The sequence below is a fragment of the Diplodia seriata genome (assembly GCF_021436955.1).
Source record: "Diplodia seriata strain FDS-637 chromosome Unknown scaffold_8, whole genome shotgun sequence".
NCBI lineage: Eukaryota > Fungi > Ascomycota > Dothideomycetes > Botryosphaeriales > Botryosphaeriaceae > Diplodia > Diplodia seriata.
Window position 1 is genome coordinate 1,252,612 of NW_027117315.1, and position 24,018 is coordinate 1,276,629.

General features: G+C 57.8%; 8 protein-coding genes across 8 annotated transcripts; 3 read left to right on the plus strand and 5 right to left on the minus strand.

The window, feature by feature from the left end:
- Positions 1-310: 310 nt before the first annotated feature.
- Positions 311-1,956, plus strand: SLS55_007980 (uncharacterized protein; the record flags this gene model as incomplete). The annotated part of the gene is made up of 2 exons (XM_066779395.1): positions 311-316; positions 394-1,956. The coding sequence occupies 2 exons, from the start codon at positions 311-313 to the stop codon at positions 1,954-1,956; spliced, it is 1,569 nt and encodes a 522-aa protein (XP_066630199.1).
- A 4,889-nt stretch (positions 1,957-6,845) lies between these two features.
- Positions 6,846-8,516, minus strand: CYS4 (cystathionine beta-synthase; the record flags this gene model as incomplete). Its single annotated transcript, XM_066779396.1, has 2 exons — positions 6,846-7,490; positions 7,545-8,516. 2 exons carry the CDS (start codon positions 8,514-8,516, stop codon positions 6,846-6,848), a joined length of 1,617 nt encoding a protein of 538 aa, XP_066630200.1.
- Positions 8,517-8,906: 390 nt separating this feature from the next.
- Positions 8,907-10,414, minus strand: SLS55_007982 (uncharacterized protein; the record flags this gene model as incomplete). Its single annotated transcript, XM_066779397.1, has 2 exons — positions 8,907-10,179; positions 10,314-10,414. The coding sequence occupies 2 exons, from the start codon at positions 10,412-10,414 to the stop codon at positions 8,907-8,909; spliced, it is 1,374 nt and encodes a 457-aa protein (XP_066630201.1).
- Positions 10,415-11,916: 1,502 nt separating this feature from the next.
- On the minus strand, positions 11,917-13,004 carry SLS55_007983 (uncharacterized protein; the record flags this gene model as incomplete). The annotated part of the gene is made up of 2 exons (XM_066779398.1): positions 11,917-12,455; positions 12,515-13,004. The coding sequence occupies 2 exons, from the start codon at positions 13,002-13,004 to the stop codon at positions 11,917-11,919; spliced, it is 1,029 nt and encodes a 342-aa protein (XP_066630202.1).
- A 988-nt stretch (positions 13,005-13,992) lies between these two features.
- TMP1 (Thymidylate synthase) lies at positions 13,993-15,045 on the minus strand (the record flags this gene model as incomplete). The annotated part of the gene is made up of 1 exon (XM_066779399.1): positions 13,993-15,045. The coding sequence occupies one exon, from the start codon at positions 15,043-15,045 to the stop codon at positions 13,993-13,995; it is 1,053 nt and encodes a 350-aa protein (XP_066630203.1).
- A 275-nt stretch (positions 15,046-15,320) lies between these two features.
- On the plus strand, positions 15,321-17,057 carry SLS55_007985 (uncharacterized protein; the record flags this gene model as incomplete). Its single annotated transcript, XM_066779400.1, has 4 exons — positions 15,321-15,499; positions 15,594-15,831; positions 15,885-16,370; positions 16,431-17,057. 4 exons carry the CDS (start codon positions 15,321-15,323, stop codon positions 17,055-17,057), a joined length of 1,530 nt encoding a protein of 509 aa, XP_066630204.1.
- A 265-nt stretch (positions 17,058-17,322) lies between these two features.
- On the minus strand, positions 17,323-18,913 carry SLS55_007986 (uncharacterized protein; the record flags this gene model as incomplete). Its single annotated transcript, XM_066779401.1, has 2 exons — positions 17,323-18,370; positions 18,423-18,913. The coding sequence occupies 2 exons, from the start codon at positions 18,911-18,913 to the stop codon at positions 17,323-17,325; spliced, it is 1,539 nt and encodes a 512-aa protein (XP_066630205.1).
- A 1,382-nt stretch (positions 18,914-20,295) lies between these two features.
- On the plus strand, positions 20,296-22,901 carry MDJ1 (mdj1 protein precursor; the record flags this gene model as incomplete). The annotated part of the gene is made up of 2 exons (XM_066779402.1): positions 20,296-20,415; positions 21,501-22,901. 2 exons carry the CDS (start codon positions 20,296-20,298, stop codon positions 22,899-22,901), a joined length of 1,521 nt encoding a protein of 506 aa, XP_066630206.1.
- Between the last annotated feature and the right edge of the window lie 1,117 nt (positions 22,902-24,018).

The window sequence follows — 24,018 nt, forward strand, 5'->3', positions numbered from 1 at the left end:
CACATCGTCAGCCTTCTCGCACTTTATCTCAGCACCCGCTATTGTTTGAGTGTAGCCTACAAGATAGCTGACGCCGAATGACTCTTGCAGATTTCAGCACGCAGGATCTGGCATCTCCGACTCCAGCTCCGGCTCCATCTCCACCAGCCCGCGCTCCAACGCCTCGTCCATTGCCTTTTCCTCCTTCTCCCAGCCGGGGCTCTACGCGCAGCACCAGCCGCTGTACGGCCAATCCCAGCTTTACAGCAGCAACCACGGCGGCTACCAGCAACCGTTTGGTGTCCCGAACATGTCACGACGCATGTCTGGAATGTATGTTTTGAGTTTCGCTTCCGTCGTGGCGCTCTTAGCTGGCAGCCGCCCCAGGTTGAAGCGGGTGGCAGCTGCTGACAGAATCGCAGAACGGACGCATCGCAATCTGGCATGTTACCTCCGGCACGATCACCAGGGATGGGCAATCCCGTGTCACCGTCGCTCAGTGCGACCGCAAGGGACAATTATACAACTTCGACGCCGCACCTCAATCGGCACGCTCTGTCGCCCCGCAGCCACGCCGAATCCCTGAGCAGGACCTACACTTCCGTACCCGACACCCCCCGCACCGTTCTGACTTCAGCTGGCACCCTTTCCCTGTCGCCGCCGAGCGGTCTTCCCTACGGAGGTGCAAGTATGCTTTCTTACCAGGCCCAGCACGATACCCGGTCCCAGCCCGAGTCACCGCCCTTCTCCGCTCAAGAGGGCTTTGGCGAGATCACAGCGGGCGAGGGGCAGGTCGTCACTCCACAAATCGAGTGCAAGGTCGAAAAGGGCTTCTTTTTCTCAAACGACCACACTTGGACCTGCTACCGTAGAAACTACTTCTCCGTCAATTGCTCGTACACCCTGAATCCGCACCTCCCCAACAGTCGCCTCTTTCTTAGCCGTAACGCCCGCAATGCGCCGGAGCAGATTCAGGCCATGGCCGTCACTCTCTCGGCAGCCGTCGACGGCGCAGCAGGGAAATCAATCGAGCTGGTTCAGCACACTCCCAAGCGCGACAAGGGGCCGCAGATGCAGATCCAAATGGAGAAACTACTACCGATGCCACCAGGCAAAGGAGCAGGTGATACTCATGGATACCCGCTCCAGTTTACCCACAGCGCAACAGCTCTGGGGCCACCATTTCTCCCGCTCCAGCAGGACACGGAACAGTCATACTCCCCAGCCGGACACTCGGCAACAAGTCATCAACACACCTTCGAGCGCATTCAGTTCAAGTCTGCCACAGCAAACAACGGCAAGCGGAGAGCGCAGCAGCAATACTACCACCTGATTGTCGAGCTCTTTGCCGACGTGCGACGGGCCGGCGATGACCACCCTGACTGGGTCCGCGTGGCCCAACGGGTTTCTGCCGCCGTGGTCGTGCGTGGGAGATCTCCGAGCCACTACCAACACGAGGGCCCACACAGCGCCAACTCGTCGCGTGGTGGGGGCGCGGGTAGTGGTGCTGGTGGTCCGGGACACGCCGCCTACGGCGGCGCGGGCGCACCGGGCGGCGCCGGTCGCGGCATCTCCAGCAGCCTTGCGATGCTCGGAAGTTCTGCGATGGGCGGTGCTGTGTACCGATCAGGTCAGTACCAGTTAGATCCCAGCCCGATCGGCAGCCATTCCGTGAGCTCGGCGAGCTCGATGAGCGGAGGGCCGGTCGATGGTATTTCGAGCGAGCACACCGTCATGGAAGAAGAGGAAAGCAAGGGTATCGAGCAGTACGATGGCTACCAATACTACCCCAGTCCGATCGCAGAGGCGGGACTTTCGATCGGCTCGAAGCAGGAGTATGATCCTACCAAAAGAGTCAAGATTGAGTTCAGCGAGGCTTCTCTGCCATCGTCATACAGCGTTGGTGGGTGCGGGCGGTACCAAGGAGTCGACACGAGCCGCGGATATTACCCCGACCTGAATGCCGCTGGCTATTAGCTTGGGCGATCAACGTGGCTTGAGCCCCTCGGACTAAAGTCTCTTCCCTCGCTCACACTCGATAGCTTGACCCGTAGCGACGGGAAAGGCCCGAGACCTCCTTAACGGCCGATCGACTGCTTCACCACGCCGTCACTTCGTAATGCGGTTTTTCTTTTCGGCACCTTTCCAACATGTTAGTCTCATCCTGAGCATAATTTCTGTCCACGGCTCCCGATGCCACTGGCTTCACCCACTTTCTCCTGCGGATTATTCAGCGGGCATTTGCCGGCGTTACGGAATGAGGATGGCACACGCGCCTCGGAAGGCAGCTGCCTACATATACCACAATTGGGATCTGATCATGAAAATATCATGGGAGTACGACAAAGAAGGGACATCAGCGGCGCATATTGGTCTGTTCTTCGGACAACGACGAGGCGATGGGACGAGACAACCACGCTCTGACCAGCCGCGCTCGATCGCTGCTCACCCCCTCGCTTCCGGGCTAACGCCTCTTCCTTTCTTTTTATTTCATTCAACTGTCTCCCGCTTCACCTATCTTGTTCTCACCTTGAAATTTTCATTCACACGTGTGTCCATGTGCCTCAGATGTTACGATGTCATGACTGCATGCTATGCTTGTTTCAATTCGAATCAAAATTGTTCACCTTCAACGCCTCCCTTACCAGCCGCTCTGCCGCTTTAATTGCCATGATTCGGGCCTTCTTCCCACACGAGGAAAGCGCACGGCTTGCGAGCCGGAGGGCATAGGCGCAGTGGATGGCAAAACAAAATTAAGACCGGGTCAATGACTAAAGATTGCGAGAATGGACGGCGCACCAGAACTGGATAAGACGGCGGAAGAATGCGACAGGCGTCCTGAGAGAGGTTGGGTGAAGGGCTCGTTCAATCGCCATGTCACGTAAAGCACGCGCATCTGCTTTCCCTATTCCCCAACAACCATCTTTCAGATTTTCGGAATACATTTGACACTTGGTCAGAAAAAGAAAAGAAAAAAAGAGCGGGGGGCCACACGGGGGCGAGAAGAATCCGGCTGTACGCGGGCCATCAGGCTGGCCCTCGATGGCTGAGACAGTACGAGGAAGACGAAAGGAAACAACTGGGAGGGCAGCGTCTAGTTCCGTCTTCTCGCAACTGCAGCAGCGAAGCATGTATGATTACTAGTATCTTCTTAATCTCTCACACTGATATCTGCCCTTCCTCCAGCCTTGATTCGCCTGCGCGCCAATAGCCAGCTCCGGCAAGCACACAGCCAGGGGATCCTGATCAAGAGCCGCCTACGAGCCCGCGCAGCAGGCGGCTGTTTCCTTTTCGTCAGCTCTCACTGAAATCAGCTCACATTTGCATCGCAGCTTGCTTTCTTTTTCGCCTCAGCCTCGTTGCTTTTTCCGCATCGCCCATGGATTCTTCTCCAAGTGCACGAAGCAGCTACCCGACGACAGAGCAGGTTCCCCGCTCGAACAGCCGGTCGAGCGAAGCGACAAAGAGCCGGCGCAACCCGCTGGCTGGTCTTAGCCGTCGCGCTCCCTGATGTTAGGCCCTCCCTTGCCCGCCTGCTTTGCGCACCCTCGCTGCAAACTAGCGAGACGGGAGCGGATCTCTCTCGTCACTCGCTTCGCGCGCTCATCACACGTATCGCATCTCGATCTCGCGTTTCTATGGTCAGCTCACCACGAGCCAGGAGAAGAGCGCCGGAGCGGGCGCCGCAGCCACTAGGCGCGGCTCATTTTGCGCGCGAAAACCCGGCTCCTGTCTGGTGCATCCTACCGGGGCGCCCCTCTCCGTCGGGTCAAGCAGCCAGAAGTAGATTCGCTCGCGGAGCAGAGTGGCATCAGGTGTTTTTTCTTTTTCCTTTACCCCATAAGCGCCGCTGGTGCAAGGGGTCGAGGTGATGAAAAGGGTGGCGTTGCAGGTCACAGGCCGTGTCGCCCGTGGCCGTCGTCGGTCGACGTCGTCGACTTCTGCAGACACACACAAACACACACCAACACGGTGATGGATGGAGTGCGCTCAAGACAAGGTTCGGCCCGCACCGCTGCTAGGCGGTAAAGCAAAACGCTTTCGCACCGTCCCTCCCGCCGCCCCCTTTTTCCGCCCTCCCGCCCGCCTTTGCGAACTCGTCGAATCGCCGGGGCTGGATTTGTCCTCTGACCGCCTCGCCGGCCCGAAGCGTCGGTTTGTCTGTGCGCAAACGAGTCGCCATCAGATCTCGCAACACCGATCCCCGTTCCATCCACGACCTGTCTGCCATCGGTGTCTTGCTTGGTGCCGGAGCGCGCATGGACAAATGGCCAGGCGTGGAGGCCTCTCCGCTCGCCGTGGCTGGAGCAAAGGATTCCCGCGGCGCGAGTCAGGCGCGGGAGGGGAAATTAGAGTTTGGCGGCGGTGAGATGGGGGCGGATTGAGCCTCACTCTTCCTTGAGAAATGAGACGAGACGAGACGAGACGAGACGTGGAGAGCCGCATCAAGTAACATGCGGTTTCGTTTCGTGTCTGTGCAGCTGCTGCGTGCGCCCGCGTCTTTTCGCCCCGTTTCCATCTGTCGGCGGGAACGCATGCGTGCGGGCGGGGGCACGGGGCGCGTGCGATCTAGGGCGGCGGCTTGCCCACCATGCATATGCTGATGAGGGAAGATGCAGCAGAAGAGCGGCTCGAGGGGGCGTGCGTGTGCTCGCCCTGCTCCTTGACCGGTCAGACACACGTTGCACCAAGGCAATATGCAGGCTTTCAAGGCGCGCATTGACGGCTGGCTGCAGTCTGCGGGGTTTTTCCCCCTTCCTCTGGGCGATGATGGAGATGGTGATGGGCCAATGGAACCATGCAAGGCAAAGACACGTAGGTGTTCACCGAGCGGGAGAGACCAAATGTCTGATCCACCTCCCAGGCAGCCAATACTTCCGATCGTCTTTTTCTTCTCTGCTTCTCCTCCTTGCCGCAATCTCTCTTTGTCTGATGAGGAACGCAGCTTAGCTGCATCAGTGGCAAAGTACAAAATAAAAAAAAAATAAAAAAAGACCACAAAAGCCAGCGTTGCGCGCATGCGCAGATGTGACTGCAGCTAAAGGCTTCGGTTGGTCGATGGCTTGCATACATACCGCGGCTGGAATGTGGTTTGAGAAGAGGGCCGGGATGGTAGCAAGGACGTATTGAAAATGTCGCGACTCGCATGTTTACTTTGGATCCCTCTGCGGGCCTCCGTCACCTTGGGTACCTACATGCCTACTAGGGCGTGTATGTATGTCGGTATTGTATGTGCCTAACCTTACGAAGCGCCCTGCTGCATGCGTCCCCGCCACTCATCAGCAAGGGCACACCGGCGTCCCTGGCGTCGGACGCTCAAGGCTGCTTGGCTTTGTTATGCTCCTCCTCCCTTCACTTTCTTGCTACCATGTAAAAGCAAATGAAGAAAAGGCAAGATATGCGCGCACCGTGGCGCATGCTGCTTGATGCAGCAAGCCTCTTCGTTTCTAGCATGATACTCACTTGGCAACCGGACGACGCCACAGCTTGCTTGACCGCCACTTCACCCCGTTTCTTCCGCCCTGTCAACCATCTCGCCCTCTTGGTTCTTTGCCTGATTGTCTATTTGCCTGTCGGCCGGCTCGTCTGACCGCCTGTCTCTGACTGCACCGCAATGAGAGTCCAGAATCTCAAACGAGAGCTAGCGGAAAATTGTTACGGACTCCCTTACTCCCTATTCTTGTCCTCGTAATCCGTACTTTGACAACAGCCGTTGACGACGCTACTCGGGTCCATCGTTGCCCAGGATGGGATGAACGCCGGTAATACGAACTCGCTGTTCAGCTCTTCTCCCATTGGTTTTATTTTTATTTCTTACCTTACCAACAAGGAGTACCCAACCCAAGGCCCACTCCGTCCCTTGTCTCGCTTCCATGTCCTTTTCGCGAGAGGAACCGCCCACCTGGGTACGGGGAGAGGGCAGATTGTAGTCAGCGACGTACGTCGGTCGTTGGCGACAAAGCGAAAAAAAAAGAAGTGGAGAAACATGAAGGTATGTAGCCGCCGCCGCCGCGAGTCACACACATGCATACGCCCGCCTAGGAGAGAAGAAGAAGTGGATACTATAGGTCACTTGCTTATCCCTTGGTCGGGCAAAACATGCGAAGTACCGTCCTTACCGGCAGATCTATCTTTCTCTCTTCCTCTGTCTCTCTCCGTGCTTCCTTTTGCTGGTAGTCTCCGCTTGCCAGGTGGCACTGGGGCATGTAATTTTAGTATCTTGGAGACAGCCGCTATCACATTCTCGCAGATTGCGATGCGCGGTGAAAGGACCACATGGCGCGCGGGAAGACGAGGCAACCGCCGGCGTGGAGAAAACCGGCGCTCGGGGCTTTGCGGGTAGACGAAGGCGCTCGCGCCTCTCTGTTTGGCTGGATTTAGCAGCTCAGTACGAGAGATTCGATGCTTAGTGTCTGTTTCTGTCTCTCGCCCTCTTTCTAGGCGTGGGCGGCTCGGGACATGGAGATGAGATGCGACCATGGGCCGGACCGGACCGTCCCAGTCACGCAATCGAGTGCAAGCATACTCGTCAGAAACGCAAAAGAAGAATGGAAATTACCAATGCCTTCATAGGGTAAGAGTTGCGGTCAATAGCGGGTCGGACCTCCATCTAGGTTGAGCAGATAGGCGACACCGGACCACATTGAAAACCCGATGCGTATGTACAAGTTTGATCTCGCGATCCACTTCTTTCATTGCTTGCGGCGCATCATGGCCGTTGGAAAGGAAAGAGAAACACAATGAACGCCGGTGGTGCTGTGCCATGCCCAGTTCTCTTTGTTGAAAACGCCCCTCAGGACTGATCCCGCACGCCAAACATCCATGCCTCATATACAGCCCCCGTCATCCTTTCGCCCGGAAAACGGCTAATGCAAACCATTGGTGCCGTTGGTCCCCTCGGACTTGCCTTGCTTGACCAGCCAGCTGAGCAGGTCGACCTTCGTGACGACAGCCACTGCTTTCATGTGACCCTGATCATCTTTCTCCGTGACCACTGCCGCGCTGTTCCACTCGAAGAAGCGGCTGAGCGCGTTCAGGCGTGTGTCCCTGGTGATCTCGACGAACTTCCTCCTCTTAGTGGCCTTTTCCTTGTCCTCGGCCAACACGAGATTATCCTTGCCCTGGACGCCCAGGTCCGAAGGATCGCTGACTGTTTCCGACAGCTTTCGGAAGTCAAACATGACGTCCGAGACAGGCGACTGGGGTGAAGCACGGCCGTTGCTGATGTAAGAGAGCAGATTTCCGAGGGTGACGAGACCGACCAAGCGGTTGCCCTTGGTCGTGGCAACGGGGAGCTGATCGAAGCCCTTGTCGCGCATAGTCTCAATAGCCTCGGCGCAGGGAGACTCGGCGGCAACGGTCATGACGGGCTTCAGCCGGAGCGAGCGGATAGTGGCGCCCTGGTACGCATCCTTCGAGCTGGTCAGCGTGGGAGAGAGCGGGGCTGCCAGGCTTTGCGCAGGGGTGGGAGGCAGCAGATCGTTGGCGGCGAGCCAGTCGTCGTCAGCGAACTGTTACTCTTGTTAACTCGTCGTGCATTCAAATGGGCCTCTTGGTCGGCAAACCTTGCTCAGATAGCTCCGGATGCTGTCGGGGAGCACGACAACGACCACATCATCCTTTCCGAGTCCGAGGTCCTTGACAGCCTTGACCATGGCAGACATTGCGCTGCCACTGCTCCCACCGCACAAAATACCCTCCTCGGCAATCAAGCGTCTTGCGTAGTGGAAGGAGTCCATGTCGTCAGTCTTGTACCAGGTGTCGACACCCTTCTGGTCGAGCACCTCCGGGATGAAGTCGTAGCCGATACCCTCGACCTTGTAGGGCTGGTTCTTCTTCTCCTCGTTCAGGCTCTCAGGCAGAGCGAGGATGCTTCCATGCGGATCGGCGGCAATGATCTTGACGTCTCGCTTGTGCTTCCTCAGGCCCCGCGCAATACCGGTGATTGTGCCTCCAGTTCCGGCGCCAGCCACCAGGGCAGTGATCTTGCCATCGGTCTGAGTCCAGATCTCCTCCGCAGTGCCATACTCGTGGGCAAGCGGGTTGTCCACGTTGCTATACTGGTCCAGGATATGGGCGTTGGGCAGCTCCTTCTCGAGCCTCCTGGCCACACCGATGTGGCTCTCGGGAGCGTCCCAGGCAGCGGCGGTCGGGGTGCGGATGATTTCGGCGTTGAGGGCGCGCAGGACGGAGACCTTCTCGGCGGACATCTTCTCGGGCAAGGTGATGATGGTGCGGTAGCCTTTGACGGCGGCAACGAGGGCCAGGCCAATGCCCGTGTTGCCGCTGGTGGGCTCGATGAGGGTGTCGCCGGGCTTGATGCGGCCGCTGCGCTCGGCTTCCTCGATCATGCGCAGGGCTATGCGGTCCTTGACGCTGCCGCCGGCATTGAACATCTCCAGCTTCGCGTAGACGGTGGCCTCGATGCCCAGGCTCTGGGGAATCTTATTCAGGCGCACCATGGGGGTGTTGCCGATCTGCTGGGTGACGGCGTCGAGCACGACGGGCGGGATGCCCGGCTTGGTAGCGGAGGCCATGGTGTCTGCGGGTTGCGGAGAGGGTGTTTGGGGGTTGGAGGGGTTGGAGGGGCTGTCGGACGGGGAGGAGACAACATGGTGGGATGATCATTGTCATGTCAACGTCGGGAAGCCGCGTCTAAGCGCATGCTCGGCGCGCTGCAAATTTTCGAATTACGACATCGCCTCTCGACCTCGCCTCATCGCCAACAGGCCACTCGGTGAGGATTCTCATGGCCCTCAGCAGGTGGTATCGTCATGTCAGACGAACGGTGATGGCAGATCCCCAGGGAACGCTGATCTGCCGCTGACGCCATTGCGGACCCGCTTGCCAAAATCGGCATCTCTGGCCGGCAAGGAAGTCGTTGCCGCCGCGCTCTCTACATTTACTTCCCCGGCTACGGGCCAGATTCAGAGAGCCGCCCTGTTTCCTTCCTGCTCAAGATCCTCTTCCGTTGCTTCGACTCGGTCGATCCCGAGGTTCTCAAACAGCGCCGCCATCCCGCGCTCGTGATCCTCGGCATCCTCATACGGGTCCCAGACTTTACTCGCCGCACCGTCGCTCTCCTTGAGCTTCTGATCCAGCAGCTTGCTCCAGAAAAGCTCGAAGAAGGGCCGCGTGGCATGGCTCAGGACGACCTCCCTTTTCAGCGGCTTTGATCGCGTGCCGCCGTACAGGCCCAGCGAGTGCTCGAACATGGGGCCCATCTCGAACTGGCAGAAGCGGCACAGCGCCTCAACATGCAGCGGGTGCAGCGGTTTGCGGTCCTCCCGCACCGCCAGCACGCTGCCTACGTCGCGCTGCCACGCCGCCGGCGCCCAGCCCCACGCCGCTCCCGCGCCCTCGTCGTCGCAGCAGGCGAGGTGCAAGGAGGTGGCGGCCTGGTTGACGAACGGGTGCTTGGTCGGAGAGCCCATTGTCCACGCCGAGCTAGCCGGGTACTTACGCGTGAGGATGGGGATGCCGACGCGGGCGGCGATCTCAGAGGCGTCGTGGTCGCCGCCTGCGAAGATGGGATGCGTTGCCGGCACCTCGACCTCCTGGAACGCTGGCAGCCCGAAGGTGTCCTGGTCGCCCTGGCAGCTGATCTTCACGCCCTTGACCTTTTTATTGCTGTTGCTGCTATCACCATCATTGCGAGCATCGCCATCCCCTCCGTTGTTGCGGTACGTGACAAAGAAGTCGGCAAGGTGGCGCAAGTCGTTGAGGTCGAGATCGCGGCTTACCGTCTGGTCCACCCCGAGCCCATGCATGCCGTACGCCAGGATCGGGCCTCTCCAGTCGAAGATGCTGCCGCGATGAACAGGTAGCGACTGGATCGCGAGGTTTGGATGTGAGCCGTCCTTGAGGAAGGCATCCCGGTACGCGATGCGGATGGTATTCGGGAGCTCGCGCTGCAACACTGTGTTGTACTGGATCTGGCTCTCTGCCCCATGCTCGCCGAGGTGCGCCGCGCTATCCGCCATCTGGAACCGACTGGTGAAGCTATCGTCGAAGTCCTCGTCGTCCTCGTGCCACGAGAAGTGCACCCATACGAGCCTCGGCTTGCGGTCATCCGGCGGGAAGAGGATGCCGAGCTTGTGCTCGTGGCTAGGTCGTACCGAACGGTTGAGTGATGAGTAGGCCCGGCAGAGGAGTTTGTGGGTTGCGTGGTCGGCCGCCTGGCAGTCCTTCGAGCAATACCTGCTGCAGTGGCAACGCGCGCAGGTGTTCGCAGCGGGCTTGGTGCATGCCAAACACAGCTCTCTAGGGCCGTCCATTTTGGGGAGCAGAGAATGGAAGAATACCTCACACAGTATTCCGCAGAAAATACCTACGCGGTGGCAGATATATCCTTAGCCTCGGCACGCTTACCCTGATGGAGACGAGAGATGGTCAGCACGGGGCCTTTTGGCGTTGTCATCGTTGAAGCGACCATCTGAGCAAGGATGGCGTGGTTTCTGACATATACTTTGCGTTCGCACAGTTACGTCGGCTTTTCCATGTGCTGCACCACCTTGTCAGGGGTCTTTGTGCAATGACAGTGGCTAAATGGACTTGACAACCGCCACGCTGAGAGCACAATCGTCTGTTGTGGAAGTGCCCATAAGCTTTTGCACACCTGCTGTTACTCACTGGTTCCGTATGCTTTGACCTAGCTCTCGATACACTTGTAAAGTTTCTGGCCACTGGCCGGACACCGTGAGAGAGCGGGGAAACTTCTAGTATATGCATAAGCGTCCGGATCAGTGGACACCGCTGACCCGCTGCAGTCATCCACAAGCTTGTCCAGGCACCAATCGGTTCAGCGCTAGTAGTATCCACCGAGGAACACGGTCATTGAAACGCCTATGTACGTTCACTCTACCAGCAATCAAGATTTCTCTCCAGCTTCCCTTGCGAGTGAGACTCCAACTTGGTAATTCTTTAGCGCGCGACGAGCCCCACATCTCGCTTACTTATGGCGTGTCCAAAAGAGCGACGGGGCGGGATATGCATTGGCATGTAGCTTGAGTTAAACATGTACGAGAGATCGTCAGGTCAAAGTGTATGCTAGTCATCATCATTACTCTAGACAATGCTATGCCTGCCTGCTTGCTCAAAGTGTAGCCAAAGACCCATCTGTTTTACCCTAAAAACCCCAACCCTGGTATCACTGTACTCACGAACTACATCCGCCGCAAGAAGAGAAAGGAAGCATTTGGAAATAAAATAACAGGAAATGAATCGAATGCCAGAGAACGCCAGAAGTAATCGCATCAAGGAAATTCGTTAATCGAAAACGGAAGCAAATCGGGATTAGGGGCTGCGGAAGGGAATATTTGTCGTAATGCGGTCGTTATCGTCATTGCGAGGAAACGTTCGATCGTCCAACTCCTATCCAAAGGAAGGAGAAAACAGAGTGGACCGGCCGTTTGGTGGAAAACGAGAAATTCAAAGCTGTGAGAGCAGTAAAGTTCGCAATGATGAACGAGTTAGGAGGGGAAATGGCCAGCAATGGTACCTGAAATCTGGCCATCGTACCGTCCAGTGTGTGCGCGAGCGGTCGGCTGTGCACGAGAGCTTCTGTTGCAGTTTCCTCAACAGGATGTCGAGGTTATAAAATGTACCACATGTGGTCTTTTTCTTTTTTTTCGGCGTCCGCCTGCTCCTCTGCCTCCTCACCGAGGTCTCTTAGGAGTCAATCTTCAACGATTAGGCTGCTCCTTTCGTTCTGCATGCTGCTCCTTTCATTTTGCATGCTTCTCCTCTCGCGCAAACTACCATTTCGACTGCTGAGAAACAATAAGCAAATTAGAATCCGGTTTCCTTCTCGCAGAAGTGTTTTGATGAAGTTGTACAAGGGGGAAAAGGCTGCTGGACCGTTGAAAGTCGTTGCAAAAAAAAGTTGTCGGTCGAAGAAGAGAAGGTCGGACAAATGATTGTCGAGGAAGGTAGTCCTTACGTGTATCCGGGAGGACTTCCCTGGGCCCCGTTGGCTCCGTGAAGTTTGCTCTCCATGAGGTGAAGAGTGGCGGGGAAATACGGCTCAACGCCGAAGTTGCGCAAGTAAGCAGCGGTCTTCTCGATGCGCTTGATCTCGCGCTGGACCGGCCAGTCTTCGCCCTCGTCGAATCGACGGCGAACAACATCGACCATGGCCTGGTCGAGGCGACCGTAGAAGTCGCGGCGTGCGGCAATGTCCTCGGCATCACCAGTGTCCAAACCACCGTGGGCGTTGAGATTCCCGCCCAGCTTCAGGATGAGATCGAAGGCGTAGCGCGGGCCGGTGCGAAGCGAGGCAAGGCGTGCGATGTCCGGAAGGAATTTGGCCATGGCAGAGGCAAAGTGGGAGGCGGAGATGCTATCGTTGAGGTCGTCCTGCAAACGGTGGAGATCGAAGTTGACGATTGTGATCTTGCGGTCAAGCTGGGCGTTGAGAGTGCCGGCAGCAGCGGGATCGTCGCGATCCATCTGCTTCGCGATGCTAGGAGGGACATCTGTGGCCTATTAGCACAGTCGAAAGCGGCCGTCGCGGAACGGAGGCGGGCAATCGTACCAGGACGCAGGCCCCTCTTGTCAATCCAAGAGTGCACTTCGGCTCTCTGCTGCTCCAACGTCTCGACCCAGGCATTGAGCTCTGCGATCTGGCCTTCCAGCTGGTCGATCCGTTCGGTGTACGGCCTCACGGCCTCGTTGAAGGCACGTGTAAGCAGGTCGGGGGCGCCGAGGGAGGGCTCGGAAGGCTTCATGTGCATGCCGCCGCTCATGGGCATTCCCATAGCGCCATGCGACGGGTCCATGGGCGGCATGGCGTTGTGGCCGCTCATGGTGCGCTGGGGTGCGAAGGGCTCCTGGGGGCCGCTCTGGCGGGGATACATCTGCGTCTCCTTCTCGATGGGGGCGAGGGGCTCGTGGCTGGCGGTGGCGGGAGCGGCAGAGTCGCGGCGTGAGGAGGGGGGGCGTTCGTACTTCTCGAACGTCTTGCTGGTGGGCGAGTCGGATTCCTCAAGGTAAGAATTGGCCCGCGAGCGGCGCTTGAAGAACATAGTGCGGAAACAAGAAGAGAGCGGGAGCGTGGAGCAGCGCGGGTGAGGAATTGGCTTTATTGCGCGAGGATGAGCGGTCGCAATGGTGCCGATGGTGCGATGGGAGCCGAACAGGTTTGGCTCCGCGGTACGAGGTGGTTGGGGGCTGATCTTGGGGGGAGGAATATTGCGATGGCAGGAAAAGCTGGTGGTGGTGGTGATGGCGGAGCGATAGCGCGAATATTAAGCCGGGGCGGTGGCTGGGCGAGCAGCGTCAACAGCGGCGGCAAACACAACAGCAGCGGATGCGAGGGGCGCTGCAATTGGCGCGGGACGGCACGCGACTGCAGCGAGCGACTGGGACTTCAGCAGAACGAGAGTACGAATCGGACAGGCAGGCTGCTCAAGAGGAGCACCGGGCGGGGGAGCTGTGGGCGGAGCTTTGGGCGTGCGCGGGCTCGGCCGCCGTCCACTCCATCCCAGCCACGCCCTTCCTGCTCGGCTCAACACGAACATGACTGTCGGGCCCTGAAACTCCGGCTTCTGTTGAATCGCTCTCGTGCGACCCGCTCGAACTGGGCGCTAATGCACGCTGCTCCTTTCCGTAGCGCCCACTCTGTCCCGCTGCCGTCACTCATCGCCGCCAAGGGGCACCTCCCCGGCTTTGGGAGGCAAGCCCTCGTATTTCTGGAAGCTCTAGCGGCGATCGACTCCTGCCTGCGTTTCGTTGCCGCGGGACTGTGTTTGTGTGACGACGACGTTGGCTTTAAGAGGACCACGAATCTCGACATCCGCTGCTATCTCTGCCTATCGTTTCTTCCGACACCGCTTGCATGCTTCGATTCCCTCAGCAACGAGATCGGCTGTTCGGCGGTCTCGGACAGGCCCCGAACTTGCTACCTACTGAATCGTGCATGAGACAACATTTGCCGGTACTCTAATTATGTTTACTAGCCGCCCAGTCCTCTGTCATTACCGGCCCCCGAAACGCCCGTCCTAATGCTCCCTTCTAGACCGACATCTTCATAGCAATCGTCTTGTGCGGGTCGTAGCCCTTGACCGCGAAATCACTGGCAGACCATTCATCGATGGTGCCGCCTTTCTCCCTGTTGATCGAAAGCTCCGGGAAGTCTCTTGGCTCTCTCTCCAGCTGCACCTTTAGTGCATCGACGTGGTCGAGGTAGACATGGGCATCGCCCATGGTGTGCGTCAACGTGCCAGGGGTCAGATGGCAGACGTGCGCCAGCATGTGCGTGAGGAGAGCGTACGACGCAATGTTGAAAGGCACGCCGAGACCCATGTCGCAAGACCGCTGATAAAGCAGGCAGTGGAGCACCCCGCGCTCTTCCGCCTGCCTCTCCTTCTCCTCGCCCTTCTCACCCCGTTTCGCGCGCGGAAAGCTCACGTAGAACTGCGCGAACATGTGGCAAGGGGGCAGGGCCATCTTCTTTAGATCTGCCGGATTCCACGCGCTCATGATGATGCGGCGGTCGTACGGCTTGTTCTTGAGCTTGTCAATGACATCGGCCAGCTGGTCGACGCCCCGCCCCGTGTAGTCTGTCTTCGCATCCACATACTCGGCGCCAAAATGACGCCACTGGAAGCCATATACTGGACCCAGGTCGCCCTCTTCGTGGTGAGAAAGACCCACGCTGTCGAGGAACTCGCGCGACCCGTTGCCGTCCCAGATTTTAATGCCAGCCTCAGACAAGGGTTTGGAAGATGTGGTGCCAGCGACGAACCAGAGAAGTTCGGCAACAACCGCGCGCAGGAAGACACGCTTCGTGGTGAGAAGCGGGAGTATTGGCGTCGGCGCTTCCTCCGGGCTGGACGGGGGACGGGAAAGAGAGAATTTCAGCTGCGGGGGCGCGAAGATGGAGTATGTGCCCGTTCCGGTGCGGTCGGGGCGATGTTCGCCATTTTCGAGAATGTCGCGGATCAAGTCGAGGTACTGGTACTCTTCGTGGCGGACGAGCGAGCCGGCAGCAGGATGCGCGGACACCTTCTGGGAGGCAGGGGGGTTCTCGGGAGCGATGACGGTTTCTATAGCGCCTGGGGACATCGCGAGAGTCCGTGAAGTCTTTGGGCGGTGGTGGGCAGGAAAATGATCGAAGTGAGTGGTTTGCGGGACAACGCGCGCCGAAGACGCGCTTGGAGAGGGACGCGACGCGCCGCGATCGGCAGTTGCCAAGTTCCGACGTCTTCAGTGGCTGCCGATCAAATCTAGTCAACAGCGTCTAAACGACCCGTCTAGAACACGTCACCCCCATTGCCCTGCAGCGCACCCCATATATCAGACACGAGCCGCCGGGACGAGCACCGCGCTTCCTTGAAACCATGCGCAACGACGAACCCCTCACCCGCCTGCTCACCATCTTGCGGGAGCGCCGCATACCCTTAACCCGCGATGACGTGCAGTGGGCCTTTGACTCAGTCAAAACACAAAACGATGCTGTATCGTGGGTTGACGAATATCTGCAATCAGAAACGCTCTTGAGCAAAGAGGAACTTGCCTTGTAAGACATCACCTTCTACGTACGCATGGTTCATGTATGCCTAAGTGTTATGTCAAAGGTACGAAGCCTTGTGCGCACAAGACGAAGGGGCCAGGGGCCGTGTGGAAGCGCCAGAGATCCAGCCGCTCCGAGATGACGGAATCCAGGCTGCTATCGAAGCCTTAGAGGCTTCCACTACTGCTATTGATCAGCAGACCAAAACCCTCGAGGTTCAGATGGATGCGCTTCTTGAGCTTCGCACGCAAAATGCGGAGCCGAGCAATGCGGTTCGAAGAAAGCTCGACGAGCGCAGGAAGAAGAACACTTCGGAGAAAAGTCAGCTGGACTTTGATGTAAGCAGAGTGGTTTTCTTGAGCTCCCTGGAAGGTTCGCTGATAGTGAGCAGATAGAAGGGCTGTCAGATGCCATTAACGACCGTGTCTTGTCTTCTCTGAAGCAGACCAAGTCTGCTGCGTCTGGCTTGACATCCGTGGTCAACGACCGCTTTACCTCTGATGATCGCATGCTTTCCGCAATCTCGAAGCTTTCTTCGAGGATTGAGCCGCCCGTTGAGGAGCAATTCGATGTCCAGACCATCGATAAATGGTGTACATCTCTAGTGTCGTTTAGAGCAGCCAGCATTCGAGCGCGGGTCGAGCGTATCTTTCAAGAAACCCTTGAAAACGGTGGTCACTCAGAGGAAGCAAGGCAATCTGGGGAAGAAGCTCTGACTGAGAAAGACGCACTCAGAGAGGAGCTCGAGACGCTGCACTCTGAAATCACATCCGTAGCTGAGATGGGTGTTGAGCAGGAACTGCGCAGACCAATTCTTCAAACTCTCGAACAAGGACAGGGCCAGCAAAAGCGTCTCCAAATACGCTGGCTGGACTATGTAAGCTCCATGCTATTCTTAGCTCTCCACTTCTCTCCCTTTCTAATACACATAATTCAGATACTCGCTTCCTTGGAGTACATGACCAATCGTCTCCACCACCTCACGACGCACGCCGCCGACTTAAGAGCCTACACCGCCGCTCTTTCTGAAATTAGCGGGGTCTTCTCTACTACTCTCCCTCCGCAAACAGCGCCTCGCTCTTCGCCCTACAAGAAAGTAGCGGCTGCCCGTGCCCGTGCCAAGAGCAATGCCGCTACGCCGATTCAGCTAAGTGCGGCAACCCAGCAGCTCCTCCGCCAGCTGGACATCACGCTTCCGCCGGCTGCAGAGACTCAGCCACTCCAGGCTCTTGCGCAAGCCGCCATGGACCGCCAGGGCCGCCTCCTTGCACACATTGACTCGAGCCAGCATACAGCAGTGCAAAGCGTGAACGAGGCGGTCACTAACGGCGCAGTTGAAGTGCAGGAGATGCTTGCAGCGCTGTTTGCGAACTCTGAGTATGGGACGGTGGAGGTGACGAAGAGTGAGGCAGAGGAAGGGTTGAAGGCGGTTGAGAAGGGCATCACTGAGGTGAGCAGCATCATGCCGGAGTTGCAGGAAAAGATGGACGTGGCAGGCACAGATTCAAAGTCAAAAAGAAGAGAAAAGGCCTTTGTTGGAAGGTGGGGGGACCCGAATGAGTAGGATGTTTCGTGCTACACTCTTGCACATTCAATCAAAGCAAATTTCGCTATTTTGAGTGGTTTGAAGTGAAATCCATCAAACGCTCACTGAAAGTGGTAGAGGACCCTATCCAGCCAACCCTCTCTGGGTCGCGAGCTCGAGATAGATTTCGTCAATGCCTTCTGAGTAGATGCTCGCTCGAAGGCGGATGCCCGCCTCCCAAACCCAAAGCCCAACGCCGTTGATGTTGATCCAAGAGAAGCCGCTTCACCTATCACCACCCTGTTCATGCCATGGACTTGACCCTCCTCTCCTTGTCCGCCCACTTCTGTCGTTCTCGCACCATCATGTTGTAGAACCCGTGGTCCCAGCCAACGCACTGCAGGTACTCCCACCACAGCCTTAGGCCCGGTGGGTCCGCAGCGTCCTCCCTAGCGAACGCCTGCAGTACCTTCTCCTTAGTCAGCTTGCCGACCTTCTTCCTTGCCTCTTCTTCCCAGTCGCTTAGTTCGCGGACGTGCCGACCAACCTCTTGTCTCACGACGTCATTCTCGATGCCCTCCTGGCCCGGCAGCGGTCCCTCGTACTCTGGCTTAGGCACGAAGGCCTTCATGAGCGCATCCGTGACCCAGTCTGGACGCGCGATGTCGGCCAGTTGCTCTGCCCAGTACATCTTCACCGCGTCTGGAACGTGCTCTACCTGTCTGTCGTAATCGAGCTTGTCGGAGAAGCGGAGCTGGCTGTACATTCCCATGTAAACGTACTTGCGACCGCCGAGGTCAGACTCGTCATCGCTGCCGATCTTGTGCCTCTTCGCCCAGTCCGAGTCTGAGACGAAGACAGGCACATTTTCAAATGCGCCTGCCCCATCATCTCCGTCAACGTCCTCCGGATTCACCGGATTGAAGAATGCGGTCAGCTTGGCACCGTGGGCAGCGGGCGAGCGCGGAACGTAGGGATCGCTCGAGGCATCCAGAAGGTAGTAAGAGCGGGAAGGTAGGATGCTAGCACCATCAATCACCGGGTGGTAGTAGAAGGCAGGACTCCACAACTTTCCGGAGAGGAAATTTCGAAGGAAATCCCATGAGAATGTCTGCATGGTGGGGGGAGTGGGGATGGCTGTGGAGGCGGCACCATCGAGAGGGCGCAAGCTACGGATGGCCAAGGGCAACCAATTGCCAGCAGAAGACATGTACGTGAAGGATGGGTCCTCTGTGGACGGAACCGGAGTGTCTGGGTGCGTTGGAATACAAGGTGACTGCTTGGAATGCTCGGCTCCGCTGTCGCTTCCGTCCAAGAAACCATCTGGCTTTCCGCCATAGACGGAAGCACCACTAGGATGGATTTTTAGTGAGTCGTCAGTAGTATCGTGGATCAGAGACATACTTGGTTTGGCTTGGCTGAACTGCAAGTGCGTTGCTGGGAGGGCCCTCAATCTGCTTTGCGGTGTTGGTCAAGACACCGAGGAGACCACTGGAGTGTTGGAGACGCTGGCGAGTAGCCTCCACTTCAGAAAGGTCAATCTGCTTAGGCGGCTGGAAAGCGCCTACGGTAACAGACCAGCCGCCCTGCTTCAGCGTTTCGATGTCCAGGCGCAACGACAGAATCTCTTCGTTGACGAAGCTGGTGAAGTTGTTCAGATCCGACACCTTGACTGTGACTTGCTCATCGTGGCTGCTCTGCGGCTGGTGAGGGACCAAGGCGTCGACTTCAGAGTTAGCATTGGCAGGAGGATTGAGATTCAGTCCATGTGGCTTGAAAGTGCCGGCTGCAGGGTTGAGGGTAGCACCGGAGGAACGTGCAATGGGGTGTGGGTGAGGTGGGGCGTGGCCACTACGCAGCATCCCGTGAGACGGATTGATGCCTCTGGGTGGCATGATGAGTTATCCTGGTAAACGTTGTTAGTGACGGCTTCTGGGGAGGTAGCAAGAGTAGGGTTAGGTGCGGTACCTATGTGACGGTCACTTGCTGCTGCTGCGGCGACAAATGTTAGGTGACTATGGAGTATGTTGAGTTATGTATGTATGAAGCAGTTCGGCAAACGAAGATCGGGGGCGGTAGTTGTGGAGGAATGGGAGGGCAGAGGCGGATCGAGCCCTTTATGGACTCTGGACTCTGGACGCTGGACACCGGACCCTGAATCTGGGTCTGCTCACGGGGCCGGTCAACTGCAAAGTGGGCAGGTGCTCGCTCACTCGTGCATGAGGGTTCAGTTGTTGAGCTTGCAGAGTCCCGTCAGCCGGAAGAGGTACTTAGTGCTTGATATATCTAGCTCGTGCATCCGGCTCATGCACCGTTTGATGCTGGTTTAACGCCGAATACTGTCCTCACCCTACCTCTGGCATCATATCAAGCCATGTTAACACCTTATCAGGTCGGGTACGTTTTGCTTTTCGTCTCAACATTGACGACATGTATTCGGGCTGCAGGCACATAGACACGTGCATCTATGATAAGATAAGATCGTGGCTGGCAGAGCAGGAACCGCCCGTCCGCGGTTTATGGGAGACGACAAGGCGGGAGGACGGAGGAATGGCCGGACCCCCTTTTCTCGACCGAGCGGTGTTCGGCGAGTGTGATGGGATGGAAGGAAGGTCAGGAGACGGGCGGCCGCCGGAGGGCGGTGTGGGCCGGCAGGACCCTGAGAGATGACGCGCGCCTTCGCTTGAGGTGCTTTCGCTGCACGCTCGGACGCTGAGATTGCTGGCCAGCCCAATTCTTCCTCTCCAATGCAACACTCGGTTGTCTGCCGCCTCTCGGTCCTGTCTCCCCCTCCTGCCTGACCAGTCCCTCGATTTTTCCGTTCCACCATGCCGCCCGCAAAAGCTCGCCCTCACGACCCTGACGCGCGCCCAGACGCCCCCGCGAAGGACAAGCACGCAACCGCCTCCCACACCTCACACGCGCGCGGCCGCAGGCCTGTGGGACCCGCTCATCTGACAAACGGAAGCCATCTGAAAGAGCTCCTCTCTGCTTCGGCCGATGCGACAAATTCGGCGAACCGTAACAGTGGACAGACCGCCCATGCTGGCTCAACCGGAGGAGTAAGCTTCGCCCCAGAACCTCGGCTCTGCTCATCTCGCCCAAGTTCAGCTTGCTCACGCATCCCCGGTGCATCGCGCAGATCTCATGGGTGTCCGAAGACCTTACTCTGCTTCAGGACTACCGTTCGTCGCACCGACTCGAAGCGCCGTCTGCCTTCAAAAATCCCTTGGGCCACGCAATTCTAGGGAGAGGCATCGGCAACTACTCGCCCACCATGGTGCGCAAGAAGAACGAACGGCGTATATCCAAAGAGCAACTGGCCACAGCGGTGCGCAAAAACTTCAACGCCCTCGCCGTGAGCGAGTCCGAGGTCATTGTGGACCTCCTTTACAAGGTGAAAATGCAGGGTACGTGCCTTGTCGCAAGTCTTGCTCGACATACGCCTTCTGACCATACCCACCAGACAAAACATTTAGGCTACGGTTCCCTCCCCCGCGAACGCGGTAGTCTCGAAACGTTAGACGGCGCGACCGCTTGTTTCATTCGAACCACGACCGGCCCCCAGCATTGAGCAATGCATCCAGCATCATCGGCGTTTATTTTCCTATATATTTGGTCTACTGGCGTTAATAAGGGAGGATACCCTCGGGTTATGGGCAATCTAGAGACTCGACTGCCACGGAGTTCTCACATCCGATCTGCGACTGCACAGGGTCGCACGTCTTTTGGGTCTTGGTATATTCGGTTGGCTGTTCATTGGGATCACGAAGATAATGGGACGGGATGTGCATTAATAGACTCAGCATCGTCACTATCGGCGCGTGGTGTTTTCGCGACGGGAAGCAGGCCGACGCGCGCGTGCACGCGCCTTTGCATCGGCGATGACGAAAAGAGGGACGGCAGACGCGCAGACGACTGCCGCGCCGCATATACCAAACATGACGGCATTTGGAACCTCGCGTTGGAGCGTATGATGCGATCACAAACGTGAGCAGCGCAATGTAGTTATCTGAACGGAGCAATTGAGCGGGTTGGATAAGGAGTTTACTTAGGTAGCTCGCGACAGCTGGTGCCGTCATCGCGGATAGCATCGTTATAACCGACGGCATTCTCGAAGGATCCGGCCCGACATGATTGGCTCGTCCGCTCGACGAGACCCCAGAACCTTCGTCCAAATTTCTGAGCCCTTCAACACCACAGCTGCCACTGTCCGCCCTATATCATAACCAACAATCATCTTCGCACATTCATGATGAGTCTCGCAGCCCCGAGGGCGGCCGTCAAGACTGCGCTGCCTGCGCGTATAGCAACCACTTCCACACCCCAACGCCGCCGATTCTCCAGCGCCGCCCCATCGTTGCCGGCATGGCGTCGCTCAACGCTTCAATGCGGTCGGACTGCCCAGCAAGATAACCAAAGAAGGGTAACGGTGCCCCCCGCGCGCTACTGAACCGTCTGCTGACACCCTTTACTGCTCAGCTTTTCCACGCCACCGCGGTCCATCTTGCAACGAAAGACCCATACTCGGTCCTCGGCGTCGACAAGAACGCATCCACATCGGAAATCAAAAAGGCGTACTACGGCCTTGCGAAGAAATACCATCCGGACACAAACAAGGACGCCGGCGCCAAGGACAAGTTCGCCGAAGCGCAGTCCGCGTACGAGCTACTCTCAGATGCGGAGAAGAAGAAGGCCTACGACACCTACGGCTCCGCCGCGTTCGACGGCGGCGCCAGTGGCTTCGGCGGCGCAGGGGCTGGCCCTGGCGGACCCGGCGGCAACCCGTTCGGCGGCTTCGGCTTTGGCGGAAGCGCTGGCGGGTTTGGCGCCGACTTCAACTTCGAAGATCTATTCGGAGCGTTTGCAGGAGCGGGGGCTAAGAGGGGCGGACGCTCGCGCGGCTCGCGCAACCCGTTCCAGGAGGAGATTTTCGTAGGCGAGGACATCGAGGTGCAGACGAACATCAGTTTTATGGATGCAGCGAAGGGCACCACTAAGGAGATCTTCATTACCCCATTGGTTCAATGCAGTACTTGCAAGGCATCGGGATTGAAGAAGGGGACGAAGAAAACGAGCTGCCAGGTTTGCCACGGTACGGGTCAGAGGGTCGTGAGCATGGGTGGTTTCCACATGGCGACGGCTTGCGAGGCGTGCGGTGGGGCTGGTGTTTCAGTTCCAAGTGGCTCCAAGTGCTCGACTTGCGATGGAGAAGGGGCAGTGAGGGAAAGGAAAACTGTGACCGTGGACATCCCTGGAGGGGTGGAGGACGGTATGAGGTTGCGCGTCTCCGGAGAAGGAGATGCACCACTCAGTGGTGGCGCCGTGTCGGACAAGCCGCGGACTCAAAACGGCGACCTATATGTCTTTATTAGGGTGGCGGCTGACCCCAAGTTTCAGCGCAGCGGCTCCGACGTATTGTATACAGCTACCGTACCACTTACGACGGCTGTTCTGGGCGGCGAAATCCGGATCCCGACACTGGACGGAGACGTCAAGGTTAAAGTCCCCACTGGCACCGGCACCGGCGACAAAATCACTCTTGGCGGCATGGGTATGAAGAAGCTGAATAGCCGGAAGGGCATGAAGGGTGACTTGCGGGTGGAGTTCAAAGTCGCGATGCCGAAGTACCTCAGCGCCAACCAGCGGACCATTTTGGAGATGCTCGCGGACGAGATGGGCGATCAGAATGCCCGGAAAGTCATGAACCTTGGGAATATGAACCAAGAGACGAAAGACAAGATTGACGAGGTGGAAAAGAACAAGCACAGGAACGAGGGGTTTCTCAAGAGTGCATGGCACAATCTGACCGGTCAGCATAAAGAGACAGAGAAGGATTCAAAGAACGACGACGAGCAGAAGAAGGCATCCGGTTCGGGCTGAGCGTACGCAGACCATATCGAGAGTGTGCCGTTGAAGGGGTCGGACGCGATCAACATCTGCCAGGGTCGAAGCTTCTGTCCGAAGGCGTTTGTGAATTTCTCCACTGTACATTTGCGCTTCGACTGCTAGTCAAAACGAGGCCATCAGGCGGCTACGTTTGCCAGGGGTCGATTCGAGAAGCTACTATGGGGTTGATAGCTTGCGGTGATCCTATTGGTCGCTGCGATGACGGACGTGTTTGGTCTTCGGCGTTTAGCAGCGTTTTACGCGCTGGCGGGTGTGGAAGCATTTTTCAAGGCATATTCACGGCGTTCCAAGAGACGTTGAGCGGCAATGGTCAGAAAATATTTGGGCTAGACTGTATGTGTATGTAGTATGATAGAGACATCTCTCCTCAAGTGCAATGGTTGGCAGAAAGGTGTCCGGATCCAAGCGATGGAGAGCTGCCGGGCTGGGCTGTGCGGCCCGGACCGCAGCAGCACGCAGCAGAAGCGCGCGTAGTTCGGGCTTTGGGGTGCAGAGGTCAAGCAATGAGGAGAAGGCTTGCAAGGAGCGGCGGCAACGACTTCGCCGAGCTTAATCGACGATTTCGGGCCGGCAGCGCTTATGACGCTACAGGGTGCGACGGCGGAGGGCTGCCATTGGCCGGGCGATGCGGGCCGCTTTGGAGACCTCCGCTGACGGGTGGCTTAGGCATCGCGACGGCAGCACGCGGTGACTGCGATGCGGGCGTGGGCGCGTACGGCTGCAAGTGGGATGGTCGGGAGAGCCTCAATGCAAGCGCCGGCCTCTAGACTCAGCCATCCGCCCGCAGCCTGATTCGCGCAGCTCTTTCTTCACCGACCCGCGAAGCCGCTGCCCAGCGTCTCCCCACAGCGAGTCGAGAGCCAGGCAGGCGCTTTGGAACGCGCTTGACTACTGCCAACATCCCGACCTGCGACGCAGCCATCCGAGCGAGCCCCATCCGCTCCACGACCGCCGTAAGACGCATCGTTACTTGCTGTCTGCACCAGGTCGCCGGAAACACGCAAGCCACGACTAAGCACAACACCACAGCCCGAACACCCGAACGCCTATCCTCGCCCTCCTCCCCACCCCCGCACGCAATCGCCGCCCG